Genomic DNA, 10,349 nt, shown 5'->3' with positions numbered 1-10,349 from the left:
AGCTAACTATGAAGTCGATGACGAAAACGATGACGGAGACTTGGCAGGCAATCCGGCAGTGCAAAATGAAGCAAATGCGATTGTAGGCCAACACCCGTTTGGTGTTCCGTCTTTTATGCAGACTCTAGATCTCGAAGTCATGCATGCCCCGGAATTTCCTGAGTATGTGAATACGGGTATGTTATGATTATTAACTCAAGTTTCTTATAGTGCTTATTTTATTTGCCTTGTCTGACTGATGGTGGTGCACATGTCGTAGGTGAAAGCAACGTTGCGGCGGAAGATGGCGAGTTTAGTGTCGAAATGGAATTTGGATCGAGAGAGTCGATAATATCTGCGATCAAAAGCTACACCATCACTAGAGGAGTTGATTACACTGTGTATGAGTCTGAACCGCAAACATTCTATGCGAAATGCAAGGGGTATGGTGCAGGGTACGACTGGCTTATCCGAGCTAGCTTGATTCGAAAAAAGCTTGTTGGGAGATCAGGAGATACAATGGCAAGCACACGTGCACCATGGGCACGATTTCACAAGATCATGCCAAGTTGGACTCAGACACAATTGCAGATGCCATTAGGCCGTTGGTCGAAGCAGACCCCTCGATAAAGGTGAAGTCTGTTATTGCAGAAGTTCAAGGCAGGTTCAACTACACTGTGAGTTACCGCCGCAAGGCTTGGTTGGCAAAGCAGAAAGCTGTCGCAAAAGTTTTCGGTGATTGGGAAGTTTCTTACCAGACTCTGCCAGTATGGTTGAAAGCAATGACATTGAAGATGCCAAGGTCTCGTGTTCAAATTAAAACGCTCCCCGTTTCTCGGTGTCTCTGCACCGCCGGACCCAAGCAATATTAACCTTCCCCAACACGTGATCTTCCGGATCGGACTCCCGACCAAAACACGCAATGCAGTTTTCCACCAAAAACTGGTGACTGCTATCTGATCTACCCGTAACGGCCTCCCCATTAATCGGGAGACCAAAAATATAGCTCACATCTTCTAGCGTCACCATCAATTCACCAACCGAAAGATGAAATGTGTGAGTCTCTGGCTTCCAGCGTTCCACCGAAGCACTCAGTAGTGCAGAGTGACCTCTCATTTCGCCTACTTGCGAAACGTGTTGAAACCCAGTCAATGTCAGTGCCGCTGCAGCTACCTCGTTAAAGGTATCTAGCGGATCCAGTTTTCTAGGCAACAAATTCCTGATAGCCTGCAAAAAGAAAAATGATAATTATTAAATTCATAATAATATCAGTTAATAATTTGTTCAAAAAAAATTAGCAACAATAATTAAACAGTATTATTATTATCTTCAAACATAATAATAAATTATTAAAAAATCATAAATATTTATCTATGATTTATTAAACAGTATTATTAATTATTAAAAATTAATAATAACTTATTCTCACTATCATAACCAGTATTTTAAACAAATAATAATAATATACTAATTATAATAATAATTACTCAAATATAACAATAATAACAATAATAATAACTATTTATTATATTATCTATATCCTAAACGATATTTTATTAACAAACAGTATCACTTATTATTAGAAAATATTAATACAGTATTAAACATAATAATTTTTTTTAATTAAACATTGTAAAAAAAACCGTTTACTAAACAACATTATTATTATTATTATCATAAAAAATAATAATAAATTATTACACATTATTTTTATTAAAAATTATTAATAAGTTATTCTCATTAACATAACAACAACAACAACAATAATACAGAGATTAATTTGCCTAATAATAACAATAATAACATAAAAACAGTATTAAAAAATTTAAACCGTAATGAGAAATAAATAACAACATAATATTAGTAATAATAATATTAATAACCACAATACTACTAATTACAACACAAATAAACAAAATTCGACTATATATATATATATTCATCGTTAAATATTAAAAAAAATTACTTACCAATTGAGGATGATCCAAATACTCAATAATATGTTCTTCCAGTTTGGTAAAATTACGCACCATTTTTTTTCTGGTACACTTCTTCTTCAACAACACTTTACTTCTTCACTGTTAACTCTTGCTTCCTCGCTCTCCTTCAACTCTTCCTCACCTTGCTTCAGTAACTCGTTTTTTACTTTGCTCCCCTTCCTATTTGCGTTTTCGTTTTTATGGACCAAGCTGAACACCCTTCGAGAACACGTGGCGCGCATGTAGCTAGGAAGCCTGCAAAACGCAATTTTCGTTTGGCTCTGCTACGCTGACAAATGCAGCCTGCGTTTTGCACCGTCCCATGTTGGTCAACAGCTGCTCCGTTCGGCATGCAGGACACGTTTTGCAAGCTGGTTCCCGTCCTCGTCCAATCGCAGCCTACGTTTTGCAGTAGCTGCAGATTGTTGATTTCCAACGCCTGCAAAACGTTACCTATGTTTTGCAGGTCTCTGATCGACGCAGGTCCACATTTGTGGACAACACACCATACATTCGTATAGAAATTTATCACCATTCTTTTATCCATAACCAAATTAATTTCTGGTTAAAAATTCGAAATGACACCTTTGAATTACTTGCAATTGAAAATTAAACGATTCTTCATGACACTAATTTCAATTTTAAATAATTGATATATAGCAATATTACTTTCTTATTCAATATTACTTTCTTATTCAATATATATATATATATATGGGTTAATAGTCAAATTAATCTCTAAAAAATAAGACATTTTTTAAATTTATTTTTGAAAGATTTTTTCAAACAAATTAGTCCTTTAAAGATTGCGAATTAATCTTATTTGTCTTCCTGTCACTCCATTAACAATTTTTTTTAAAGATTGATGTTATAAAATGTTAATTGATAACATATATAATATCTGATATGTCTAATTGGATATTGACCAAATATGTTTATGAAAATTTATTAATTTACTCATTTTTTTCAATTACAAAAATTCTATTCCTAATATGACCTAATGACTAAATTGATAGATTCTCGTAAACATATTTAATCAACGTCTAATTGAATATGTTATGTGTCATGTATGCTATCAGTTAATATTTCACATTAATTATTAATCGTTGATGAAAATTGTAAGTGGAGTAACTGAAGAACAGATATGATTAATTCGTAATTTTTAAAGGACCAATTTGATTAAAAAATCTTTCAGAGACAAATTTAAAAAATATCTTATCTTTTAGGAACTAATTTGACTATTAACTCATATATTAATTAACTCATATATTAATTAATTATAGCTAAGTGAAATTGGTTATGCGATCTGTTCAAAGAGTGTCACTTTGACCTTGCCTCCTAACTAAAATACCTTGGACAAATTAATAAATCTCCTTATTACTTGGTATGTAAGACTTGACAGTTAACAAACATTATATTTCACCTAACATAATATAAAATAAATGAGCAAATACAAAATGGACTGCTCCATATTCTTCCTTTTAAACTAGTAATATATATGCTAAAACAAACATATAGTGACCATCTAGGTCTTATTAATAATTATCCAAGAAATAATCACTTTTGGAAAATATTAATGAATTAATTAATATAAATTCTAACCATTTTGTTAATTGACACTGATATTCGGCGTGGCACCTTTGAATTTTGAATTATAATAATAAAGGATTAAAGGCTGACCTTTTTTTTTTCCCCGGTTAGTAACGCTGTTGACCTTCTAAAACTATAATGATGCAAGTGAACAAAGAAGTTGCGGTGCAATCTACATGGATCTGATCCCTCTAATATGTATTATGGTAGTACGGTTTTGAAAACCTTTAACCATATAGAATTAAATTGAATTTTATTAAAAATTAAATTTTAGTTAGAATAAAATTGAATTTTAATATTTAAAATAAATTAATAAAATTATAGAATTAAATTGAAATGAACTAAAATTTTATAATAAATTCTTTTTTATTAATATAATATTATATTTAAATACTAAATATATTTATTTATTAAATTATATAAAGTAATTAAAATATTTTATTTTTCAATTAAAATTTATTTATTTCTTTTAAAAAAATTTATTTTTTATTCTTATAAAGTAAAAGATCGAAATCAGAGTCTACAATTAATAAAGTTATCGACACAAAAATAAAATAAGAGTAATTATCCAAATCAATCTCTAAGGATTTTAAAAGTTGACATTTTAGTCTCCAAGAAAAATTAATACACAGATTAATTCTCAAGGTTTTACTCTGACAGACAAATCAGTCCCCAGTTTATTTTTCGGCAAAATAATTACCCAAATCAGTCCCCAAGGATTTTAAAAACAGACGTTTTAGTCCTAAAAAAATTAATACACAGATTAATCCCAATATTTTTCTCCGTCAGACATAATAGTCCTCTGTCCAAAAAAAGTAAATTATTATTATCATTATTATTAATTGCACAATAATACTGTACCGTAATTTTTTGTATTTTTTGAACAAAAATAATGATAAATTTATTCATTAGATTCTTATGTATGTGTTCCGGGGTTACCTGAAACTGGATGATTGGACTCGAATAGGAGGCCCAAACGTTGAAGGATGGTGGTCTTCGACTTGTTCATGTCTGGGAGCCGCTGTCCGAGTTGTATGTATATGTTTGAATAGGTGGGGGGTGGTACCTGCAAGATACTTCGATGCCTAAGTCAGCAAGGGATTAAGCAAGCTTAGAATATTGGAACTTAAGTTTACCTGAGTGTGTCAGTTTATTTATAGGAGGTGAACCAATAACCACCGTTGAAGTAGTTCCACTTCTAATGGTGGATAACCGTCCCTTTATCTTAGGGTTGTTGAGATTTCTCTTCTAGAAGTGGGAGAGAGATTTACGGAGGCAGTTATTCACATAGATAAGTGTTGAGTGTATGCTTACGTCGAACCCGACCTCTTGAAAGAGGTCGGACAAATGGTAGAGGCCAATATGCTAGATTGGGCCTTTTTACATCGATTTGGGCCTGACTTTGTTATTTGAGCTAGGGTATGAATGGTGCCTGTACTCGAATCCGATCTCTTTAATATGAGTTAGGTTCGAGTATTGGTCGAACTCGGGGATACTTAGGTCGAGGTTCTCCTTTCAAGTCGGAAAACTGACGTGATTTTGATTTTAAAACCGACGTGATTTCAAATTATCAACCGTCACGTCTTTTGCTTTTCCACATCTACACGTGGAGAGCGGTTACATTGGTAACGGCGCCCCCCTTTTAATGAGTGGACTACTTTTACAGTTATGCCCCTAGCTTTCTCATTAGTACTCTTCAATGTTCCTCTTTCTCTTCTTTCGTCTTCTTTTCGAATTTTCTCTTTGTGCTTTCTTCCACATTCGAAAGTCATTCGCGCTTTGGTGCTTGCCTCCTCCGTTCCTGGGTTTTTTAGCACTTTTGGCGCCCCTTTCGTCCTTGCAGTCGGTTCTTTTTCTCCAAAAAATGTTAGTTTCTCATTACCTTCACTCTTTATTGGCTTTCACAGTATCTTCATTGTTTTTATTTAAGCATACTGAATAATCGAAGAAGAGACTCTGGGTAGGTTTCATGGCACCTTCGTTATTTGCAGTAGGAAACTTTGGATTTTTGTGCTTTTTTTATAAAAATTGTTTCCTTTGATGTGGTTTTTGTTTGAGAAAGGAACTGTGTTGTTTCAAAACCTGTTTTTGATAGTTTTTCTTTGTGCAATGTAGGTATATCTTCCTGTATACTTTCCCATTTCTAAAAATGTCTTCTTGAGTTTCTGAAGTCTTATTGAGATGGGTAGACTCCTCTATCCTTTCTGAACACCCCATAGTAGATGATGTTTTTATAACTGAACTTAGAAAATACCATAGGATCTGTAGTCTTGATGCTGACAAACCTAAATACGAGTTAGTGGCCCCAGACCCTGAGGACCGAGTTTGCTGTGGGAGGATTAATGACTCTAACCCCCACTTTGTTTTTATGTATGATTGTTTGTTTACCCGCTTGGGGGTTACCCTTCCTTTCTCTGATTTTGAAATGGAGGTGTTATCCCATTGTGGGGTGGCTCCTTCCCACCTTGATCCCAATTCTTGGGGTTTCCTCAAAATTTACCAGCTTGTCAGTCATGTACTCAATTTTCTGATCTCTTTAAAGACTTTTTTCTATCTTTTTCATTTAACAAAGCCTTTTAGTGCTAAAAATAAGTAGCAGTGGGTTTCCTTTCGAGCTATACAAGGCCGGAAAGCTTTTTCCATTTTTGATGAGTCTTTCCATGACTTCAAAAATTGCTTTTTTAAAGTTCAAGCCGTTGAAGGCCATCAACCCTTTTTTTCTGAATGAAAACAATGAGCCCCAATTTCCTCTATACTGGGTCAAAACTTCCCCTATAGAAAAATATAGCCTGGTAGATTTGGACGAGGTAGAGGAGGCTGTAGTAGAGTTTTTCCGAGAGGCTTGGGGATGGGCTCCAAACCTGGACACCAAAAAATTTCTTCTTGGATCTCTGAGCTATGTCAGGACCGAGCTAGGTAGTTTTTATTTTTGATTTTATAGCCAACTTTTCCTACTTCCGACTTGTGTACCTACCGTTTTTGCTTTCTTTTTCATAAAAATGAAAAGCGGGTCAAAAGCTTACCTAAAGGTGCAGGAGGCTAAAAGGAATGCTTGTGCCCGAGCTGCTGCACAAGAGGTCGGAACCTCTGCCACTTCTCCTTCTCAAAGCTCGGGTTTGGGGACTTCTTCCTCTTAGCCGATTTTGGTAAATCCAATTCCTACTCCTCCTCTTCCTCCCCCCAGTTCTTTCTTCCTCGGAATCTGAAAAGAAAAAACACAAGATCTCAGAAGTCGGTGCCTCTAACGTCGGGGACACCGGCTTTGATAGAGTGAAATTTTCTAGGAAGCACATCCTTCCACATAGTCAAATTGCTATGGATGATGCTGCTATCCGCAATCATTTTCAGATTTTAATCCGAGGAAGAATTCAGATTGCCGAGGTATGTATCTCTCTTCTTGATATATTGGAAAAAACCCCTTTGAGTGCGACCTAGCATTCTTTGGAGAATCTCTAGGGGCGAATTGCTATGTATCAAGAAGATGAGAAGAGGCTACAGGAGGAGAATGCTCAGCTGAAGGAAGAACTCTCCCAATCCCGGGAAAGAGAGAAGCAGTTAATGGGCTCTTGTGCAATGGCTGAGGGTTTGAAGGAAAAGGCTGAGCAAAACTACGTTAGGATTTTTTCGGCCAACATTGACTTGAAAACGGAGGTGGAAAAGCTTTGGGAGGGCTATCAGGACTTGGAGGACTCCATTGTCGAAGGGACTAAGGAGGTGTTCAGGGTTTTGAAGGAACATGTCAGAGTTATTGCTCCCTACTTGGACTTGTCACCTCTTCACCCTGACAAGGTTGTTATCAATGGAGAGATAGTTTTTCCTCCTTGTCCTGAAATAGACTCCGAGTTGAAGATGGCAGGGAAACGTATAATTGAATCTCCTCCTCGTGAAGTCACTGCACCCAAGGAGTTACTGCCGAGTTCTTCTGCCCACCTGATGCTGCTTCGACCTCCGTGGCCGAAGAGGTTCCCCCGACCCCTCCGACTTCTGTGACTGACCCGACTTCCCCTTCAGATGATAATTCTCTCATTGGTCCTATTTGAATCTGTCCTTTAAGGCCCAGGTTGTGGGTCCGTTTTATGAACACTTTATGTATGTTTGTTTATTTTTGCTTTGATGGCTCCTAACTCTTGATTCTTTTTAATAGGATCTTTAAACAACAATTTTTGTTTTCTAATCCTTTTTGAATAGGACCTTTAACAAAGTTGTCACTTTTTATTCGTGTGACGACATCTCTTTTTTGCTGTTTGATGAAACTTTTGTTGAAGGATTTTTAGGTTATAAGGTCTTTTGCGAAAAAATCCTTTGCTGTTTTGAACTTCAAGTTTGCAAAGCTTTTAAGAGGGCTTTTTATCAAATGGTCCTTTTTTTTTTATCTAAGTTAGATAATTTTGTTACTGTCCAATAAAACTATAAGAAAACCTTTTTGCTAAGCAATCTTTTGTCTTGGCAAGGCTTTTATGGAAAAGTCTTTACCATTGATCCTTTAAGGGGCTTTTCTGTTTCTTTGTTTTCCATTAGTTCTCATACGTTCAATTTTGCTTCGCTTATTGAATCGTTTCCATAACTTAGGTTATTCTTGCGATGCATTTCGTTTCGCTCGGGCTAAGTTGTTAGCTATCTTATTTCCGAGCTGTTATGATCGTCTTTTATAACCTCTTTACCCCGACTTGTACCTCGTCACTTTATCTTGCCGACCATCTAGGTCGGGTCATGGATTTTTGCACTTTTTTGAGCTTAAGTCAGTGTGAATCGTAGTGATGGTAAATGGAAATTCAAAAGAAAAAGATAATAAAGGGAGAGATATTATTATTAATGTAATGTGGCTTTACAAGGATGCTTTTGCTACTAAGGGAATAAATTTCATACCCCTAGCCCTTGCTTTAATGCCTCGTTAAAACCCCTTCCAGGAAAATCCTCTTTAGGAAAAAACCATGAAGTCGAGAAAAAGAGTATATCAGGGAGTAAGGTTTGCTTCTAGCTGTAATATCTCTTCATATTGCAAGCGTGCCACGACCTTGGGAGCTCAGAACCTCCTAGGTCGGACACTTTATAGTAGCCTTTTCCTAAGACCTCAACTATCTTGTAGGGTCCCTTCCAGTTCGCAGCGAGTTTCCCTTCTCCCGACTTGTTCGTCCTGATGTCATTTCGGATGAGAACTAAGTCATCCAAGGCGAAGCTTCTTTGAATAAATCTTTGGTTGTATCTTGTCGCCATCCTTTGTTTTAATGTTGTTTCTCTTATCCGGGCTTGTTCTCAAATTTCTGGGAGTAGTTCGAGTTCTTCTTTGTGGGCTTGAACGTTTCCGACCCCATCATAGAATCTCACCCTTGGACTTTTCTTATTAATCTCAATAGGAATCATGGCTTCTATGCCATAAGCTAGTCGGAAGGGTGTTTCACCAGTGGTTGAGTGAGGTGTAGTTCGGTAAGCCTATAATATTTGAGGGAGTTCTTCCACCCAGACCCATTTTGCTTCTTGAAGTCACTTCTTTAATCCTGCCAATGTAACTTTATTGGCTGCCTCAGCTTGCCCATTCACCTGGGGATGTTCTACCGAAGTGAATTGATGCTTGATCTTCATGCTGGATACCAGGCTTCTGAATGTGGAGTCTGTGAACTGAGTACCATTATCTGTAGTGATAGAGTGGAGAACCCCAAACCGGGTGATTATGTTCTTGTAGAGGAACTTCCGACTTATCTGTGCTGTTATCGTGGCCAGTGGCTCTGCTTCTATTCACTTGGTGAAGTAATTCACTCCTACAATAAGGTATTTGACCTGACCTGACGCTTGGAGAAATGGTCCGAGTAGGTCCAATCCCCATTTTGCAAATAGCCATGGAGCGGTTACACTAATGAGCTCTTCGGGGGGGAGCGACGTGGAAGTTTGTCTGCATTTGGCAGGGCTGGCACTTTTTAATGAAGTCGGTAGTGTCCTTTTGCAAAGTCGGCCAAAAGAACTCAGTTCGTATCACCTTTCTGGCTAAGGACCTTGCTCCGAGGTGATTTCCACAAATCCCATTATGTACCTCTTCCAGGACTTCTTCTGTCTTAGAGGTTGGGATGTACTTCAGCAATGGTGTAGATATCCCCCTTCTATAAAGGACATTCTGTACCATAGTATAGTTCTGTGCTTCCCTTATGATTTTTTGGGCCTCCTTTTGCTCCTCGGGAAGGATATCAAATTTCTGATATTCAATTAAGAGAGTCATCCATCTGAGGTCCAAGCCAGAGACAGACAAGACGTCTGGCTTGCTATCCATCTTTATGACTGAGGGTTTCTGGAGATTTTCTTGTATCAGGCTCCTATTACTTCCTCCTGGCTTGGTACTTGCTAGTTTGGAAAGAGCATCGGCTCTGCTGTTGAGCTCCCTTGTTATATGTCTTGCTTCAGTCTCAAGGAACTACCTGGGATGCTCGAGTATTTTTTCCAAGTACCTTTTCATGTTGGGATCTTTTTCCTGGTACTCTCCATTAATTTGAAAAGTTACTACTTGAGAGTCGCTGAAGATTATCACCTTGGTAGCATTTACCTCTTTGGCAAGTTTTAGTCCTACAATCAGAGCTTCATATTCAGCCTGGTTATTGGAGGCAGGGAAGTCAAATTTCAGGGATACTTATATTTGGGTTCCCTCTTGATTGACCAGTGCTATACCAACTCCGCTCCCGACCTTATTGGAGGACCCGTCTACATCTCCCAAGTTGTGGAGGCCTCCTCTTGGTCGCCTGCATATTCGGCTATGAAGTCGGTGAGACACTGAGCTTTGATTGCTGTCCGAGCTTCATATTTCAAATTAAACTCGAA

The 10,349-nt window shown here is 37.1% G+C and overlaps 1 protein-coding gene across 1 annotated transcript; it reads right to left on the bottom strand.

Annotated features, from left to right (window-relative positions):
• Window positions 1-795: 795 nt before the first annotated feature.
• On the bottom strand, window positions 796-2,282 carry LOC112721070 (protein MAIN-LIKE 1-like). The gene is made up of 2 exons (XM_025772147.1): window positions 2,223-2,282; window positions 796-1,206 (listed from the first exon to the last, which is right to left on the bottom strand). The coding sequence occupies exons 1-2, from the start codon at window positions 2,280-2,282 to the stop codon at window positions 796-798; spliced, it is 471 nt and encodes a 156-aa protein (XP_025627932.1).
• Window positions 2,283-10,349: the final 8,067 nt, after the last annotated feature.

Source organism: Arachis hypogaea, chromosome 11, assembly GCF_003086295.3.
Source record: "Arachis hypogaea cultivar Tifrunner chromosome 11, arahy.Tifrunner.gnm2.J5K5, whole genome shotgun sequence".
NCBI classification, from domain to species: Eukaryota; Viridiplantae; Streptophyta; class Magnoliopsida; order Fabales; family Fabaceae; genus Arachis; species Arachis hypogaea.
Note: the sequence above shows the minus strand (reverse complement) of the source record. Positions and strands in the feature narration are given on the sequence as shown.

Coding starts and splice junctions, on each gene's coding strand:
- LOC112721070 (XM_025772147.1), bottom strand. CDS start 2,282: ATGGGACGGTGCAAAACGCAGGCTGCATTTGTCAGCGTAGCAGAGCCA. Junction 1,207..2,222: donor CAGAGCCAAACGAAAATTGC/GTTTTGCAGGCT, acceptor TTCTTTTTGCAG/GCTATCAGGAATTTGTTGCC.